Below are 20,038 nucleotides of genomic sequence, written 5' to 3'. Positions count from 1 at the left end.
TATGTATATACAGTTGCAATCAAAATTATTCAGCATTGCAAATCAGGTTCATTATCAACATCTGTAGACTTTCAGCTGTTTGCAATGAGCAAATACATTCATACCTCAGGTTACAGACCGCCGAAACCTGGAAGTTCTGGAACTGGTTACTTCCGGGTTTTGGCGGTCGCACATGCGCAGAAGTGCTAAATTGCGCTTTGCGCATGCGCAGACGTGCCAAATCACAATCCGCGCATGCACAGACACGGATCACGTTCACAACTCTGTAAATCACAGAGCCTAGGGCTTTGCCGATCAGAAGGTCGGCGGTTCAAATCCCCACGACGGGGTGAGCTCCCGTTGCTCTGTCACAGCCAACCTAGCAGTTCAAAAGCACGTCAAGTGCAAGTAGATAAATAGGTACCACTCCAGCGGGAAGGTAAATGGCGTTTCCGTGCGCTGCTCTGGTTCGCCAGAAGCGGCTTAGTCCTGCTGGCCACATGACCCGGAAGCTGTACGCCGGCTCCCTCGGCCAGTAAAGCAAGATGAGCGCCGCAACCCCGGAGTCGGCCATGACTGGACCTAATAGTCAGGGGTCCCTTTACCTTTACCTTATCCAACATACATCATCATCACCATCAACACCAACATCATCATCATCATTATTATTATTATTATTATTATTATTATTATTATTATTTCTATACTGCCCTATACCCGAAGGTCTCAGGGCAGTTCACATAAAATATCAAATACAGTCATACCTCGGGTTACAGCCACTTCAGGTTGCGTTTTTTCACGTTATGGACCGCCGAAACCCGGAAGTACCGGAAAGGGTTACTTCCGGATTTCGGCGGTCGCGCATGCGCAGAAGCGCTAAATTGAGCTTTGCGCATGTGCAGAAGCGCTGAATCGCAACCCGTGCGTGAGCAAACGCGCAGACGCAGGTTGTGAACGTGCATCCCACACGGATCACCTTCACAACCCGAGCGTCCACTGTAGTGAGTTGCATTTTCAGCTGAATTTGGGGGAAACCACTCAAAGCCTCTGTCGAGCTGAGCCATTTCAATTGCTTCTGTTTGCTTTGCTCACTGCAAACAGCTGAAAGTCTGTACATTTTGATAATGAACCTGATTTGCAATGGGAGGGGGTGAATAATTTCGATTGTAGCTGTATTTCATGTTTGACGCATACACCATTCTTTTTTCCCCCTTTAAAAATTATTTCATTATTACTATATTATTTGCACTATATAATTGCACTTTCCAGCCAAGACCATGATACATGCAGGTCCCGCTATAAAACACAATGCGTTTGCAGGAAATTGTTCGTTAGGCGGGCGTTCGCGTAACAAGTCAGCGATTCCGATTGATTCCTATGTAGGAATTGCTAATGCATTCCCAACCACGAATGTGGACCCCAAAATGAGAAAAGGAAACCCAGGGAAACCGTCTGAAACTGTGCAGAAGTGAAACAAGGAAGGGGCAAATACTCCCTTAATTTTCTGATCCCACCATGGTTTCCATCGAAACAGCTTCCGCAGACCAGAAAAACACAAAAAAGTGAGGTTTGTTTAAGGCTGATAAGTGCTTTTTTTCCTGGGGGGATGCATACCCCTTGACATTTTGTGAATCTAAGTTTGGCCTCAGCAAGGGGCAGTATTTCAATACGAGTAGGAAAATGAGAATACCCCTAAACATTTTTTTTAAAAGAAAGAAAAGCACCGATTATCTGTTTACAGTACAATATGCAAGCCCAGATGTTTGGATATCTGAACCTGCAGTGTGTATAGCAAAGTTTGGGTACTAATTCTTTGTGTTCAGATAAATGAATATTCATACGAGTGTTTGCATAGCGGGAATTTCGTGTACATCAAACAGCGGGGGGGGGGGGGGGCAGGAGAGACCTTTAAAATAAAGTGAGTAGATTAAATATTGTGCTTTGCATTGTCATTCCACAATGTAAAAGCAGAGTCCACCTCTCAATAAATTTGCTTTCTTGAGTTTTATATATTGTGTTTTATCATTAAGCTACTTTGCCAGGTTTTCCTTAACCAATCAGTTATAATGGGTGGGGTCTTTATTTTCAACTTTTTGTGCAATACACTATTTAGCTGTGGTTAGCGTGCACAATTCTGAATAACAGCTTGCACATCATCCCTAGCTAACAGGACCAGTGGTCAGGGATGATGGGAATTGCAGTCCCAAAACATCTGGAGGGCCGAGTTTGGGGGTGCCTGTTCTTAACTTTCAGCAGCAAAATAATAATAATACCTGTAATGGTTCTAGGGGTTGCTCGTGCGTAAGTTGTCGCCACACCTGGCTGGGTTACCTGGTTGAACCCTTTCTGTCTGGACAGCCCTTCACTTCGTGGCTGTTTCAGTCGCTGGCAGAATCCGTCAGTGGGCGTTTCTTGAACTTCTTCCAGCAAAGAAGTTCTTTGACGCCAAGTCTCCTCCTACTCTCCCTGCGCGGAACTCTTCTGCGCAGGGAGGGTGTGGGCAGCGGAGGACCCGTGCTCTCCCCGCTGGTCTCCGGTGAAGAGTCCTGGAGCCTCCTCTCCGATTCCCCCATCTGCCCCCCTTCTCCACTGGTGCTACGCTGATTTCCTTCCCCAGCAGATGGGCTGCCTCTCTCCCTACTGGGACCCTCTCCGGCATCCCTCTGGAGCCTTCCCTCTACCTCTAGCTCCGACGGCAGTTCCCTGACAATACCTGTTGCTCCCTCACTTGCCACATGAACGTATTTGGGCTCGTGTTCACATTAGTGTGCCCAGAACAATTTATTGAACTGTTTAACATGTGCATATGGACTCTCCTTAAGAGCAGGGAGGTGTTACCTCTTGTCCTCGCTAATGCCTTCTTCAAGATCTTGTAGTTGAACCAGCATCCTTTTAATTCAGCCACAAGAGAAGGGATTTATACAGTATATAGCTAGTTTAAGGGGACACGGGTGGTGCTGTGCGTTAAACCACAGAGCCTAGGACTTGCCAATCAGAAGGTCGGCGGTTTGAATCCCCGCAATGGGGTGAGCTCCCATTCTTCCATCCCTGCTCCTGCCAGCAGTTTGAAAGCACCTCAAAGTGCAAGTAGATAAATAGGCACCACTCCAGCGGGAAGGTAAACGGCGTTTCCGTGTGCTGCTCTGGTTCGCCAGAAGCGGCTTAGTCATGCTGGCCACATGAGCCGGAAGCTGTACGCCGGCTCCCTCAGCCAATAAAGCGAGATGAGCGCCACAACCCCAGAGTCGGCCACGACTGGACCTAATGGTCAGGGGTCCCTTTACCCCTTCACCTTTAGCTAGTTTAAGATACTGCTCTGTTGCCATTCTCTGCTGCAGACTAGCTTAGCCATGTGCCTTAGATCTGAGTCTAATGGACCTATGGCAACCAGACCAGAAAAAGAGGACATGTCCTGGAAAAAGTGGGCATTTGGCAATCCTGCCTTTAGTCTTCACAACTCCCTCACAGTGGCAAGACCCACCAAGAAGTGTTGCTACACTCATGAGGCCTGGCACTCCTGAGCAGACCTTGTTTGTTCTGAGAAAGTTAACGTCACTTCTTCCATGTGATTCATTGCTGACACGCTTGTGTCCCCAACTGACACCTCTCTCCCTTCCCTCTGCAGGTACGGCGTGTGCCGGTACGATGGAAAAGTTTTTCCTGCCTCTTCTGATGCTTGGCACCATGGCGAAAGCTCAGCACTGCCCCGGCCGATGCATCTGCCAGAACATCTCCCCGACGCTGACCATGTTGTGCGCCAAGACGGGCCTCCTCTTTGTCCCGCCCACCATCGACCGGCGGACGGTGGAGCTGCGCCTGACGGACAACTTCATCACCGTCATCCGCCGCAAGGACTTCTCCAACATGACCAGCCTGGTGCACCTCACTCTCTCGCGCAACACCATCAGCCAGATCCTGCCCTACGCCTTTTCTGACCTGCGTGCCTTAAGGGCATTGCACATGAACAGCAACCGCTTGGCCGCCCTGAAGAACGAACACTTCCGCGGGCTGGGCAACCTGCGCCACCTCATCCTGGGGAACAACCAGATCAGCCACATTGAGCCTTCTGCCTTTGACGAGTTCCTCTCCACCGTGGAGGACCTGGACCTCTCCTACAACAACCTGGAGACGCTGCCCTGGGAGGCCATCGGGCAGATGGTGACCCTCAACACCTTGACGTTGGACCACAACCTCATCGACCACATCGCCGAGGGAACCTTCTCCCAGCTGCAGAAGCTGGTCCGGTTGGACATGACCTCCAACCGGCTGCAGAAGCTGCCCCCGGACAACCTCTTCTTGAGAGCCCAAGTGTTGGCCAACGTGCGTGGGACTCACCCGTCCACCTTGACCATCAGCTTTGGAGGCAACCCGCTCCATTGCAACTGCGAGCTCCTCTGGCTCCGTAGGTTGACCCGAGAGGATGACCTGGAGACCTGCGCTTCGCCGGAACACTTGATGGACAAGTATTTCTGGTCCATCCCCGAGGAGGAGTTCATCTGTGAGCCCCCGCTCATCACCCGCCAATACTCCTCCAAGGCCTTCATCATGGAAGGGCAAGGCGTCAGCCTCAAATGCAAGGCAGTAGGTGACCCAGAGCCCTCCATCCACTGGATCGCCCCCGACGGCAAGCTGATCCACAACACCACCCGCACGACAGTCTTCGAGAACGGGACCCTGGAAGTTCTCATCACCACCTTGAAGGACAACGGGGTCTTCAACTGCATCGCCTCCAACGCTGCCGGCGAGGCCACGGCTCCCGTCGAGATCTGCATTGTCCCTCTCCCCTTGTTGGTCAACAACACGGGTCACATGAAGGAGCCCGATCCCGGCTCGTCGGACATCACCACCTCTGCCAAATCGGGCACCAACGACACCAAGAACCACCTGGACAAGAGGATCGTGGCGGCTGACCTGACGTCCACCTCGGTGGTCATCCACTGGCCGTCTGAACGGCACATCCCTGGCATCCGTATGTACCAGATCCAGTACAACAGCTCCCTGGATGACTCTCTGGTTTACAGGCGAGTGACGTGGGTCGGGGCCCGTTGCACCGTTCGAGTCGCTGGGCTGTGGTTGGGGCAGTGTCCGTGGCTGCCACGTGGATGGACTTATGGGCTGGGGCTTGTATTGCCATGGGGTATTAATGGGTGGGTGTGGGTGGATGGGTGTGGAGATAATAATAATAATTTATTATTTATACCCTACCCATCTGTCTGGGTTTCCCCAGCCACTCTGGGAGGCTCCCAACAGAATATTAAAAACATGATAAAACCTCAAACATTACAAACTTTCCTAAACAGGGCTGCCTTCAGATGTCTTCTAAAAGTAGTTTTTTTATTATCTTGACATCTGGCGGGAGGGCGTTCCACAGGGTGGGTGCCACTACTGAGAAGGCCTTCACTTCTCACAGGGAGGGAACTGCCAGAAGGCCCTTGGAACTGGACAGTAGTGGCTGGGCTGAACGATGGGGATGGAGACGCTCCTTCAGATATACAGGACCAAGGACATTTAGGGCTTTCAAGGTCAGCACCAACACTTTGAATTGTGCTTGGAAACGTACTGGGAGCCAATGCAGATCTCTCAGGACCGGTGTTATATGGTCCCGGCGGCTTTTCCCAGGCCCCAGTCTAGCAGCCGCATTCTGGATTAGTTGTAGTTTCCGGGTCACCTTCAAAGGTAGCCCCACGTAGAGTGCATTGCAGTAGTCCAAGCAGGAGATAACCAGAGCATGCACCACTCTGGCCACACAGTCTGTAGGCAGGGAGGGTCTCATCCGGCGTACCAGATGGAGTTTTCAGGACCAGTCTTTCAGGACCAGTATTATATGGTCTCAGCAGCCACTCCCAGTCACCAGAGAGAGAGAAGTCGTGCTAGAATTTATCTTCATATAGGAACAGAGTTACGGAGATGTTGAAGCTGCAGTGATCTATCATGTGAGTTTCCAGCAGGAGGGCTCACCAGGGAGTTGAAATGTATTGAGTTTTTGAAATTGCTCTGCCTCTTCTGAAGTATGGAATCATACTGTTGTGAAGTTGGAAGGGACCCCCGAGGGTCATCCAGCCCAACCCTGACAATGGCCATCCAGCCTCTGCTTATAAACCTCCAAGGAAGGAGAGTCCACCAGCTCCCAGGGGAGTCCGTTCCACCAGGAAGTTCTTCCTAACATTGAGTTGGGATCTACTTTCTTGTCATTGGAATCTGTTGGTTCAGGTCGTTCCCTCCAGAGCAGCTGAAAACCAGCTTGCTCCATCTTCCACAGGACAGCCCTTCATCTATCACGGCATGTGATAAACGCGGGTGGCGCTGTGGGTTAAACCACAGAGCCTAGGACTTGCTGATCAGAAGGTTGGTTGTTCGAATCCCCGCGACGGGGAGAGCTCCCGATGCTCGGTCCCTGCTCCTGCCAACCTAGCAGTTCGAAAGCACGTCAATGTGCAAGTAGATAAATAGATACCACTCCGGCGGGAAGGTAAACGGCATTTCCGTGCGCTGCTCTGGTTCGCCAGAAGCGGCTTAGTCATGCTGGCCACATGACCCAGAAGCTGTACGCCGGCTCCCTCGGCCAGTAAAGCGAGATGAGCGCCGCAACCCCAGAGTCGGGCACGACTGGACCTAATGGTCAGGGGTCCCTTTACCTTAACCCTTATCCATCTTTCAGATTGGGAAAGGTTATGGAAATCTGATTTGAAATTCTCGGCACATTGTACACTGAAAGGAAACTATATGAAAATGATGTGCCGGTGGTATTTGACTCCTAGTAAGGTTGGATGCGGGTGGCTCTGTGGGTTAAACCACAGAGCCTAGGACTTGCCGATCAGAAGGTCAGCAGTTCTAATCCCCGCGACGGGGTGAGCTCCCATTGCTCAGTCCCTGCTCCTGCCAAACTAGCAGTTCAAAAGCACGTCAAGTGCAAGTAGATAAATAGGTTCCACTCCAGCAGGAAGATAAATGGCATTTCTGTGCGCTGCTCTGGTTCGCCAGAAGCAGCTTAGTCATGCTGGCCACATGACCTGGAAAAATTGCAGACAAACGCCAGCTCCCTCGGCCAGTAAAGCAAGATGAGCGCCGCAGCCCCAGAGTCATTTGCAACTGGACTTAACTGTCAGAGGCCCCTTTACCTTTTTTATCATGGCATCTCTTAGTCTTCTGAGAGACACACCATTGAACGTAGGGACTGAGCAACGTCCCAGTCAAGTCTCCAACGAAGTCTACCTAAGTGAGATCAGCCCTGCGATTTAATTATTTTTTGTTCTTCTGAATGCCTGAGCTATAGTTTCCCGTCATGCATTATTCCATACAGTTGTCTGAGCTTTTACTCAGAAGTAAACCCCACCGACTTGAGTGGGACAGACTTTGTAGCTGGTCCTGCAGCCTGCCAGCACAGCCCCACCTTGTGCACTTCTACTCCAAAGTAAGCCCAACAGAGTCCCATTGGGCTTACTCCCAAGTAAGCATGCGCAGGCTCGCAGCCCAAATCCATGCAGGTTTTGATCGGCGCACAGCTATTGTTAAATTTCTCGCCGTGTTATGGCATTAGGAATAATCATATGTATTTACAATCTTACGAGTAATTTGACTTAATTATCGTTATGTGGGATGCTAATTTTTGGTGGGTGTTTTTTTAATAGTTATTATTGTTTTCGTAATGGGCTGCCTTCAGCGCTGGCAACAAAGGAAGGGTAGCATAGCATAGAAAAAGATTAATATAAATGAATAAATAAGGCAGGGGAAGGATCTCAGGAAATGTTTTTGCTGGGGAAATGATTTGAAAGTGGGAAGGTGTTTGCAGGAGCTGGGTGAACAGAGGGGAGAGGGAACAGAGCAGGCATCCCCAACCTTCGGCCCTCCAGATGTTTTGGACTACAATTCCCATCATCCCTGACCACTGGTCCTGTTAGCTAGGGATCATGGGATTTGTAGGCCAAAACATCTGGAGGGCCGCAGGTTGGGGATGCCTGGCACAGAGAGTGAGGTTGGTGAGAGTGCTGTTGATAACCCCAAGGTTGCAGGTTCGATCCCTGTAAGGGGCAGCTGTATATTCCTTTCTTTTCTTTTCTTTGAATTTATTATTTCTTTTTTGTTTTCAAATTTTTTTATTGGTTTTCACATTTATCACATAGAGGAGGAAAAAGAAAACATTACAAAACACACAACAGGAAAAGGAAAAAGGAAAGAAAAAAAGGAAAACACAAAACAAAATTCTTACTTTAAATCTCTATTTACATTGATAACTGACTTCCTCAAATCTCCTCTAACTGAATTTCATTTTAACCCCTGTATAGCAGTTCTCCAAATTCATATTTCTAATAATATTCACTCCTTTCGTTTACTGTCCTCATCTCTGTTATTAATATTCTAATCCTTAATATTTACTACCACCTATTCGTATCCTGCCCCTAAGCCTATTTTTTACTTCCAAGAATTTTCTAATTATCTTATATCACAATATTTAGCTAAATATCCTTTAAATTTCTTCCAATCCTCTTGTGTCTCCTCTTCCTTCTGGTCGCGGATTCTTCCAGTCAGGTCGGCCAGCTCCAAAGAAACCCAACATCTTCATCTGCCAATCTTCTACTGTTGGTATTTCTTGCAATTTCCAATTTTTGGCTAATAAAAGCCTTGCCATTTTCTTTGAATTTATTATTTCATTAAATTGCGAAACACCTTACAAACAATAAATAACGACAACAGAACAGAATGCAACATAATGCAACATAAATCACGTAAAATCCTGTAGAATAGTTAAGAAATTAAGCAATTACAAATTACCAGTGAAACAATCAGAATCTATGAACCACGTTAAACCAAACAACTAAAAAGATAAGCTAAACAGGCCAAGAACAACAAAAGTCCTATTGTAGGATTCGAAGAGTACAACAATATTCATAAATTATGAACTAACGAAATAGCAACCCCAAAATAAGCTAAGCAGCGCTGGATTCACATACTCCCCACTCCTTTGACTCACAATCTTAATCTCATTTGTTCTTAATCTCATTCAAAGACACATGCACATTCCTGCATTGCCCGGGGTTGGTCTAGATGACTCTCGGATTCCCTTCTACAGCTCCATGATTCTACGATTTTGCATGCAGAGCAGGTGCTCCACCACTGACCCACCAGCACGTTCCCCTCCATTTGCCTCCCCGAGGAGATTCCCCGCTTTGACACCCTCCCCTTCCAGAGTTCTGACGATCCTGCACATCTTATCTCCTCCACTCCTGCCACCTTGCAGCCATCTCCCGGGAAGGGGAGAGCAGGAGAGGTGGAACAGCTGCTCATACTGGGATTCCCTGCCAGGAATTGTCACAAAGCCAGCAATAAGATTAAAGCAGAGTTCAGGCGCAGAGGCAAGAAAGTAGCCATGAAAGAAGCCTCAAAGACCTTCTCCTTCTGTGCTCAGCATGGCAGCCCTAGAATCAGAGAACTGAGGATCATCTATTCCAACCCCCTGCAAGGCAGGAATCTTTCGCCCAATGCGGGGATTGAAACCATAACCTTTAGATTTTTCTTCTTCTTTGGCGATCCCTCATAGCCAACTAAGATTGTCTTCCATAAACACAGCCTTAACAGTGACTGTGGAGGCCAATTCTGGACCCACACGTCCTTCCGCAGTGGGGACATTGGTTCCCAGGCTGATCCCAGTGTGGATTTGCCAAGCGTGCCTTCCTCTTAGCACATTTCTCCCTTGCGTCCTGAGTTCGAGTGTCTCCAAAGCCCATGACACCTTTGGTCAAGGCTGTTCTCCAATTGGAGCGCTCGCAGGCCAGTGTTTCCCAATTGTTGGTGTTTATACTACATTTTTTTAGATTTGCCTTGAGACAGTCTTTAAACCTCTTTTGTTGACCACCAGCATTGCGCTTTCCATTTTTAAGTTCAGAATAGAGTAGTTGCTTTGGAAGACGATCATCAGGCATCTGCACAACACAACCAGTCCAACAAAGTTGATGTTGAAGAATCATTGCTTCAAAACAAGTGATCTTTGCTTCTTCCAGTACACTGGTATTAGTTCGCCTGTCTTCCCAAGTGATGTGTAAAATTTTCCGGAGACACCGTTGATGGAATCTTTCCAGGAGTTGGAGATTGCATTTATAAGTGGTTTATGTTTCACAAGCATACAGTAAGGTTGGTAGTACAATAGCTTTGTAAACAAGCATTTTGGTTTCCCTGCGAATGTCCCGGTCCTCAAACACTCTGCACTTCAATCGGGAGAAAGCCGCGCTCGCAGAGCTCAGGCGATGCTGGATTTCGGCATCAATGTTGGCCCTTGTGGAAAGATAACTGCCCAGGTAGGAGAAGTGATCAACATTTTACAACGTTGCACCATTGAATTGGATTGAGTTGGATGTAGGGGAATCGAACCTGCAACCTTGGCACGATTAGCCAACTGAGCTATCCAGTTGTCTAGAACCGGGGGAGGGCTGTGGCTCAGTGGTTAGAGCCCCTGCCTTGCTCACCCAAAGTCCCAGGATCAATCCCCAGCAGCACAGACTCGTAGAAGCACCTGAAACATCATCTGGTCCAACTCCCTGCGATGCAGAAGTAGCTACTCCAGGTAAGCCAGGTAGAGAGCCCTGCTTGAAATCCCATAGAGACTCCGTTGGTCCATATAGACAGATTTGGATATACCGATGGACCGACTTTGCTATAAGGAATAGCTGTCAACCGTCCCTTATTTGGCGGGAAACTCCCTTATCCCAGCGCCATCTCCCGCTGCTGTCCCTTATGGATGATGTCCCTTAAATTTCCCGGGTTTCATACTCACCCGGCTCGGGAGGGAAGCAGCGGCTCGGGGTCCTCCACCGCGCGAGAGAGCGCGCATGAGTTGCCGCGTCTCCATCTCTCCCTTTTCCCCCTCAGTGGCGCGTCCTGAGGAGACGGGTGGCGGCGGGCGGGCAGGCAGCCCCTCTTTTGCGAGACTTCCGCCGCGCTGCCAGGGGAAGCTGGAGGCGGCAGCGGCGGAGGCGGCCTGAGGGAGGAGGAAGAGGAGGGGATGGGGAGGGACGCAGAAGGGCGGCGCTTCAGCGGCTGTGGTGGTGCCACAACCGCCTCATGCCGGGCTCACGGGCGGCGTGGGCAAGAGTCTCTCTCTCCCCTCCTCTCTCGGGCAGGGAAGGGCCGATGGAACTCCTCGCGCCAGGACGACGGCAGCCCCGACGTGCTGCTTAGCATCCCCTCCAGCCAGTGCAGCATCTTAATGTAGTGATTTCCCCCTCTGCATCCCTTTCATAACTTTTATAAATCATTTGTCCATCCGTAGTTCAATTTTTTCTGTCAATCCTACCAATGTATGTAATACTTGACAATAGCTTTTCAACTAAATTATAAACTTTCCCTGTTCTTTATTAAAGAGGTCCTCTTCCTGGTTTCTAATTCTGCCTGTAAGGTTTTCCATCTCGACGTCGTTCATCAGTTTTGTCTGCCCCTCTTCTTTGGTGGGAGTTGTAGACCCTTAGGATCATCTAGTCCAACCCCCTGCAAAACACAGTCACTAGCAGCCAAAGCAGCATGGCTCCTTCAGTGCCGGATTTCTGTATAAGCTAAGCAAAATCCCTTATTTTGGCTGCTGATCCCTTATTTTCGAGGCTGCTGGTCCCTTATTTTCAGATCTGTAAGTTGGCAGCTATGCTATAAGGTCACCTCCTAGATTCACACCCTTCTATTCAGAATTGAGATTTTAGTGCATTTTTAGGGGGAGTGTCATAGCTCAGAGCATCTGCCTTTGCAAGCCAACAGTCCCAGGTGTCATTTCTGGCTGTTTGCCAGCTGTTCTGTTGGAAATTTTAGCTGCGGTGGCTAAGTAGAACCTCCTTGGATAGGCGCAGTGCACCTCAGAGGGCCAGATGGCAACTAACTTCAGGAAACGGCTGTGGCTTTCAGGAGCAGCTTGTAGGCATCTCAGAGGCATTGGGGGGGGGGGCACCTGCCAGAAATAGCACCCTGCCTGGATTTTATGTGCAGCTGAGGTGTTGGCTGTGTCTGATGTCACAGCAGACCAGTCTTCGCCAACTTCGGTCATAATGCCCAGTCAGTTGCAACCGTGGTTTATCAGCGGCCTTTGATACAATAGACCGCAACATCCTTCTGGACCATCTAGAGGAGCTGGGAGCTGGGGGCACTGTCATACAGTGGTTCCGCTCCTTCCTCCTGGGCCGTGTCCAGAAATTGGTGGGGGGGGGATGAGTGTTCAGACCCCTGGGCTCTCATTTGTGGGGTGCCTCAGGGTTCCATACTCTCCCCCATGTTTTTTAACATCTACATGAAGCCACTGGGATAGATCATCAGGGGGTTTGGGCTGGGCGTCCATCAATATGCAGATGATACCCAGCTCTACCTCTCTTTCAAATCAGAACCAGTGAAGGTCCTGTGTGAGTGTCTGGAGGTGGTTGGTGGGTGGGTGGTGGCTAATGGATTGAGGTTGAATCCTGACAAGAAAGAAGTACTATTCTTGGGGGACAGGGGACGGGCGGATGTGGAGGACTCCCTGGTCCTAAATGGGGCAACTGTGCCCCTGAAGGACCAGGTGCCCAGCCTGGGAGTCATTTTGGACTCACAGCTATCCATGGAGGTGCTGGTCAATTCTGCTGGTCAATCCACTGCAGCTGTTTCCCAGCTCCATCTGGTACGCAGGATGAGACCCTCCCGGCCCACTGACTGTCTCGCCAGAGTGGTGCATGCTCTAGTTATCTTCCGCTTGGACTACTGCAATGCACTCTACGTGGGGCTACCTTTGACCCAGGAAACTACAACTAATCCAGAATACAGCAGCTAGACTGGTGACTGGGGGCGGCCGCCGAGACCACATAACACCAGTGCTGAAAGACCTACATTGGCTCCCAGTACGTTTCCAAGCACAATTCAAAGTGTTGGTGCTGACCTTTAAAGCCCTAAACAGCCTTGGTCCAGTATGCACCACTCTGGCAAGACAGTCTGTAGGCAGGGTCTCATCCTGCGTACCAGACGGAGCTGGTAAACAGCTGCCCTGGACACAGAATGGACCTGCACCACCAACAGAAGCCACAGGTAGCCTTCTCCTCCCAGAATTTGTCCAATCCTCTTGGAGGCAGTTTCCCAAGGACATGGGGGAAAGCTTGCCCCTTCTCTCCCAATGATTAATTCACCCGTTCCAGAGGCGCCATGTTCCTGCAGTGGGAGACAGATGTGGAGACCCAGCGAGACCCTGGTGTGGAGGCCCAGATACCTTGTTTCTTTGAAGGCTGACGCCGGCTAATCCTTTCCGCTGGCAGGATGATGGATCCAGCTCTCTCCCCTCCCTGGCTGGATCGATCCATCTTCCCGCCAGGTCGCCTGGGCCACGTGCAATCTGTGTGTCGTCCCCCAACCCCGACATCTCTTCTCCCCCTCCATCCTGTCTTTCCCACCCCCAGAAAATTGCAGCTGTTGGCGACATGGTTCTATAATTCTTGGCTAATTGCCTGCTGCTCCTCAGGCCTCTCCATCACTCGCTCCTGCTAATAAATGGGAACTAATCGAGTGCTCTGCAGAAGTGCGGCACTTCAGCAGTCTGTGGACCACTTTGCAAGGGCCCCCCCCCCCCGCCTCTCCCGCCCGGATCCTCTGCATCCCTCGCCTGCTAGGGCACACAGTAAGGTGCTGAGCATCTGTTTTCTCCTGCCCTACCTCTGTTTTATTTCACTTTATTTTTTATTTATTTGGGGATTTTTTTTCAAATTACAGCTTTACAATCACATATCCAACATACTGGTGGGACGCAGGTGGCGCTGTGGGTTAAAACACAGAGCCTAGGACTTGCCGATCAGAAGGTCGACGGTTCGAATCCCCGCAACGGGGTGAGCTCCCGTTGCTCGGTCCCTGCTCCTGCCAACCTAGCAGTTCGAAAGCACGTCAAAGTGCAAGTAGATAAATAGGTACCACTCCGGCGGGAAGGTAAATGGTGTTTCCGTGTGCTGCTCTGGTTTGCCAGAAGCGGCTTAGTCATGCTGGCCACATGAGCCGGAAGCTGTACGCCGGCTCCCTCGGCCAGTAAAGCAAGATGAGCACCGCAACCCCAGAGTCGGTCACGACTGGACCTAATGGTCAGGGGTCCCTTTACCTTTACCTTATCCAACATACAATATCATCACCATTATTATTATTATTATTATTATCATTATTATTATTATTATTATTATTTCTATACTGCCCTATACCTGAAGGTCTCAGGGCGGTTCACATAAAATATCAAATACAGTCATACCTCGTGTTACAGCCGCTTAAGGTTGTGTTTTTTCACATTACCGACCACCGAAACCTGGAAGTACCGGAACGGGTTACGTCCAGGTTTCGGCGTTCGCTCTTTGCGCATGTGCAGAAGCACCAAATCGCAGATGCGGGTTGCGAACGCTGCAGGTTGCAAATGTGCATCCCGCACAGATCGCATTCGCAACCCGAGCATCCGCTGTACATAAAATCAAAACAAAACCAAGAACCCAACAATAATCAAAACCCAAAAGACCCAGCATTTTTAAAAAGGGTATAGGATGTAGATCGAATCAGGCAAAGGCCTGTTTGAAAAGGAACATTTTTGCCTGGTGTCTAAAGGTGTATAGTGAAGGTGCCACGCAAACTTCCCTGCGGAGAGCATTCCACAGACAGGGAGCCACGGCAGAAAAGGCCCCGTTCTCATTTTGACGCCCTCCGGACCTCTTGCAGAGGAGGCACACGAAGAACATAAAAACAAGATTAAAGGAATCTCCTGGACTTCCCCCCTCCCCTTTGTGATCTATTATTAGTCATTTCCTCCTGCATCTTTTATAATAATCCAAATCTTTTACATCTCCATTATTTCCACAATTCAACATTAAACTACAAGTGTTATTCCAATCCTACTAACAATTTTAACTGTTTACAATGGTTTTACAGATAATTTCCCCTTTCTTTATTTAAATTTCTGATTCTTCCAGTCATTTTTGCCATTTTGGCATAATCCATCACCTTCATCAGCCGTTCCTCTCTGGTCGGGACTTTATCTTCTTTCCATCTCTGGGCCTATAATATTCACATAAACATGGTTGCATACATAAATAAACTTTTCCGCTCCCTTGGGATTTCGGCACCTAAAATTCCTAAAAGAAAGGCTTCGGGGTTTTTTTTAAGAGAAAGTTATTTTAAACATATTTTTTCAATTAATTTTATATCATTTCCCAACTCTGTTTGAAGGAAAGATGCCAGGTAGGGTTAGAATCATGGAATTGTCAAGTTGGAAGGGACCCTGAAGGACATTTAGTCCAACCCGCTGCAATGCAGGAATCTCAGCTAAAACATCCATGGCAGGTGACCATCCAACCTCTGCAATAAAACCTCCAAGGATGGAGAGTTCACAAGCTCCCAAAAGAGACCATTCCACTGTTGAACAGCTCTTATTGTCGGAAAGCTCTTCCTGACGTTTAGTCGGAATCTCCTTGGGTGCAATGTGAAGCCATTGGTTTGGGTCATCTGGGCTCAGAGTGGCTGAAGCAAGACAGTCAGATGGGAGCAATGATTCTTCAACATCAGCTTCATTGGACTGGTCATGTTGTGTGGATGCCTGATGGTCGTCTTCCAAAGCAACTCCTCTATTCCCAACTTAAAAATGGAAAGCGTAATACTGGTGGTCAACAAAAGAGGTTTAAAGACTGTCTCAAGGCAAATCTTTAAAAATGTAGTATAAACACCAACAATTGGGAAACACTGGCCTGCGAGCGCTCCAGTTGGAGAACAGCCTTGACCAAAGAGGTCCTGGGTTTTGAAGACACTCAAACTCAGCACGCAAGGGAGAAACATGCTAAGAGGAAGGCACGCTTGGCAAACCCTCACCGGGATCAACTCTTGCCCAGAAACCAATGTCCCCACTGTGGAAGGATGTGTGGATCCAGAATTGACCTCTACACTCACTTACGGACTCAGTGTTAAAACCGTGTTTATGGAAGACAATCTTACTCAAACATGAGTGATCGCCAAAGAAAAAGAATATATTATTATTATTATTATTATTATTATTATTATTATTATTATTATCAAGAGAAGCAGAAACAAACCTGTTCCATCTTTCATGTGACTTCAGATATTCGAGGATGCCTATCCTATCTCCTCTCAGTCTCCTCTTTTCCAGGCTAAACATGCCCAACTCCCTCAACCGTTCCTCATATGGCTTGGTTTCCAGACCCTCGATCATCTTGTTCACCCTCCTCTGCCACCTTCCAGTATAAAAAGGGCTGTCACGTGAATGATGGAACAAGCTGGTTTTCTCCTCCTCTGGAGGGTAGGACTCGAACCCACGGCATCAAGTTACAAGAAAGGAGATGCCGACTAAACATTACTTTCTGACAGTAAGAGCTGTTCGGCAGCTGAACGGCCTCCCTTGGGATGTGGTCGACTCTCCTTCCTTGCAGATTTTTAAGCAGAGGTTGGATGGCCATCTACCATGGATGCTTGAGTTGAGATTCCTGCATTGCAGCGGGTTGGACTAGATGACCCCTGGGTCCCTTCCAACTCTACAATTCTATGATTTTGTGAAAGTTACATAATAATAATAATAATAAATTTTTATTTACACCCCACCCTTTCCGGTTCAAAAACCGGGCTCAGGGCGGCTAACAACAAATTTAAAACACTTTAAAACACTTAATTATAAAGACATCATATATAATACAATGTGAAAACATGAATGACAATAAAATTCAAAAATCAATTTGATAATCCCCAGGGCTCGCTGGCTGAATTGGTCCTACTTGGGCCAGCGAGGAGGCCAGGGGAGAATTAGCTGTGGGGTCTCAGAGCGGGTGATCTTCATAAAAGGGGAGGGGGAGGGAAGAGAAGGGAAGGGAAATAAAAGATCAGGCTGAATTCAAATTAAAGGCCAGGTGGAATAGCTCTGTCTTACAGGCCAAGCGGAAGGAGGTTAAATCCTGCAGGGCCCTGGTCTCCTGGGACAGAGCATTCCACCAGGTGGGAGCCATCACTGAGAAGGCCCTGGCCCTGGTGGAGGATAGTCTGACTTCCTTAGCGTCCGGGACCTCTAAACTATGGTTATTCCCTCTGCGGGGCAGACCAGGAGAGGCGGTCCTGTAGATACGAGGGCCCTAAGCCATGCAAGAATGAGGCCCGTGAGAGAGGAAGGGGTGGCTGGGTGCTGTTTCTAACCCTCAACTTGTTTGATCCCAATGTCTCCTTCTCTCCTCGCCCCCCCAGGATGATCCCCTCGTCCAGCAAGACCTTCCTGGTGAATGACTTGGCGGCCGGCCGGGACTATGACCTGTGCGTCCTGGCCGTCTACGACGACGGCGTGACGTCCCTGACGGCCACCCGTGTGGTGGGCTGCGTCCAGTTCACCACGGAGGGCGAGGCCACCCAGTGCCACTCGCTTCACACCCAGTTCCTGGGGGGCACCATGATCATCATCATCGGGGGCATCATCGTGGCCTCCGTCCTGGTCTTCATCATCATCCTCATGATCCGGTACAAAGTCTACAGCGGGCAGGAGGAGCACAAGAAAGCCAAAGTCAGCAACGTCTACTCGCAGACCAACGGGAACCAGCCTCACGCCCACGCCCTTCCCCGCTCGGCCTCCAAGGACAAATACGAGACTCTCCAAGAACTGGCTTCCAAGGAGCCTCCTCCGAGGGGGGACGCTGCAGGAGAGGCGCCCAGCCGCCAAGACGTTGCCTTGACGGAGCTGGACAGCCGAGGAGGCTCCAAGATGGCCACCAGCCTCCAGACGGTGGCCATCTTGTCTTCTGACGAAGGGCAGACAGAAGGTGCCCTGAGGGGCTCGACGGTTTCCTTGTGCTTGGTCAAGGACGCCGGGTCGGGGCCGCCGTTGCGGGCCAAGATGGGCGTTGGTGGCGGCTTGGTGGGATTCCCCACGCGCGAGTTGTCCAGGACTCACCATCATCGGCACTCCTTCGACGGCGACTACTCGCTGTTCCAGAGCCACAGCTACCCTCGCCGGGCACGGACAAAGCGACACATGTCCACTTCCCAATTGAACTCGGACGAGGACCCCCTGAGCCATAGGAGGGTCACTTTTAGCAGCACAGAATGGATGCTCGAAAGCACAGTCTGAAAAGCGGGGTGGCGGGCGGGGGCGGGGAGGGGGGGACGCACGGACGGACTTGCCGGACGCACAACTCGTTGGGGGCAGAGCAACCAAGGAAGGGAGGCAGGGAAGGTGACCGGGGGGGAGAGAGAGAGAAGCAGGTCGAAATATTCACAGGGGGCAAGGGGCGGATCCGGCCCGCCCCCCATTGCCCCCCAACCTCTTCCGCAATCGACCGCTCATTTCCAGAATCTTCTGCGGCGGTGCCTTAACCGAGCCACAAAGAGAGAGAGAGAGAGAGATTGAGAAGGGGAACTGAACCATGATTTTTTTCGCTGAAATTGGGAGAAAGTTCGGTTTCCCGGAAAGAGGGTGTTGGGAGAGAGAGAGAGAGAGATAGGGGGGCTGTGGATGGTTTTAGGGGTGCCAGTGCTCAAGAGCATTGGGAAAGGGGGAGGGGGGTTGGGGGGGGCGGGAGGCCAAGGAAAGACACATATGCACAGATGACACGAAAAACTAAACAAAGATCCTTTTCTTTCTTTTTTTCCCCTTTCCTCCTCTTTATGCATTAATAAGGAAAAAAAGGAGAGAATTGGGGGGGAATTATTTCAGGAGAGAACTGAGCATTAGACCACAGAAAAAACTACTACCGGGGTGGTGGTCCGACTTAAGGGAAGGGAGGGATGGGGGTCCCCCTTCCCATTTGCAGCACACCCCACCCCACCCCCACGACCCACGGAGACAATATTCGGTTACTATATTTATTGTATCTGGCTGGTCTAGATAAAAAGAAATTCTGTGTTTGGTGTGTTCATTCATCGGAAAAGTCATTTGAACTCGTCGACCGACAACCCCCCCCCCCCGATTTCCCTGCCTTCGCCCCCATTTCTGCCAGCCCACGCCTCCCTCCCCCCTCGCCCAAAATCTATGGTCCTCCATCTCAGCTGCCCCACTTCCAACATTGATGACATCCAGACCCCCCCTTTCCTTTTTCCTTAAAACCTTTGAAATGGACCCTGTTCCCACCCCCATTTAAAGTCATGCAAGACCCCTCCCTCCCTTCTCCCCTGCAACTCCCCCCCAAATGCCCTCTTCTAACTCCTACCCAAACCATGACTCTCTTATTTCTTTTCAAGGTCAAACCCCCCAAAAAAACGTTTGAGTGTTGATGAACACAAGTTTTTACATTAAAAACCTGTGCCTGCCACACCCGGCCATCGCCCTGACCTCTTTGTCCCATCCCCCCGCCATCATCCATTCCCCGCCCTCCCAGTGCCATCCAGCTCCTCTTCCTCCATCACAGGGTGTGGCTGCTTTTTTGGAGGTGATTAAATCTTTTGTGTGTGAACTGCAGCCCAGTCTGGTTTATGTTATTCCTGGGGTGGGGGGGACAGGATATGTACTCGGGGGGGGGGGGGTTGGAAGTGGTGGCAAACAGGTCCAAGGACGCCCAGGGAAAGCTGCATTCAATTTCAATCTAATGCATTTTGCCAGAATCGGAGAACTGTAGAGATGAACGAGACCCCAGGGGGTCATCTAGTCCAACCCCTGCAATGCGGGAATCTCGGCCCAAGAATCCCTGGCACCCAACCTCTTGTTTCAAAGTCTCCAATGAAGCAAAGTCCACCGCCTCCCCAGGTCTTCTGTTCCACTGTCAAATAGCAATAAACTTTTTCTTGATACGGTGGTACCTTGGCTGTCGAACTTAATCCGTTCCAGGAGTCCATTCGACTCCAGGAGCCGTTCAAAAACCAAGGCATTGTTGTAACCAAAATCTGCCCCTTTTCCCTTGTGGGGTATCCAAGAGCCCATGTAGAGTCCTTATGTGGGTTCGCTATTGGTAGGAGAAAAATATTGAGAAGCAAAGCAGTTAGTAAGCCTGATCTTTATTGATCTGTTGCAACAGGGTCTCCCCTCACCCGCAGGAGAGGAGGAGGAACCCAGAACAATGGTGCGCAAGGCCTTATATAGATTTTTGAAATTGCCACCCTGTAGATCAAGACCACCCCCAGATACATCATA

General features: G+C 49.8%; 1 protein-coding gene across 2 annotated transcripts in view; it reads left to right on the top strand.

Annotated features, from left to right (window-relative positions):
- Positions 1-18,441, top strand: part of LRFN1 (leucine rich repeat and fibronectin type III domain containing 1) — a 140,439-nt gene extending 121,998 nt beyond the window's left edge. For both annotated transcript variants that reach the window (XM_083753798.1, XM_083753799.1), the window contains exons 2-3: positions 3,605-5,000; positions 17,170-18,441. In XM_083753798.1, coding sequence (XP_083609924.1) covers positions 3,625-5,000; positions 17,170-18,043 — 2,250 coding nt within the window. In that variant the 5' untranslated portion in view covers positions 3,605-3,624 and the 3' untranslated portion in view covers positions 18,044-18,441. The remainder of the gene's footprint in view (positions 1-3,604; positions 5,001-17,169) is intronic.
- The last annotated feature ends 1,597 nt before the right edge of the window (positions 18,442-20,038 follow it).

The sequence above is a fragment of the Podarcis gaigeae genome (genome assembly GCF_964106915.1).
Source record: "Podarcis gaigeae genome assembly, chromosome: 8".
Lineage (NCBI taxonomy): Eukaryota > Metazoa > Chordata > Lepidosauria > Squamata > Lacertidae > Podarcis > Podarcis gaigeae.
This window is presented reverse-complemented; position numbering and strand designations above follow the sequence as displayed.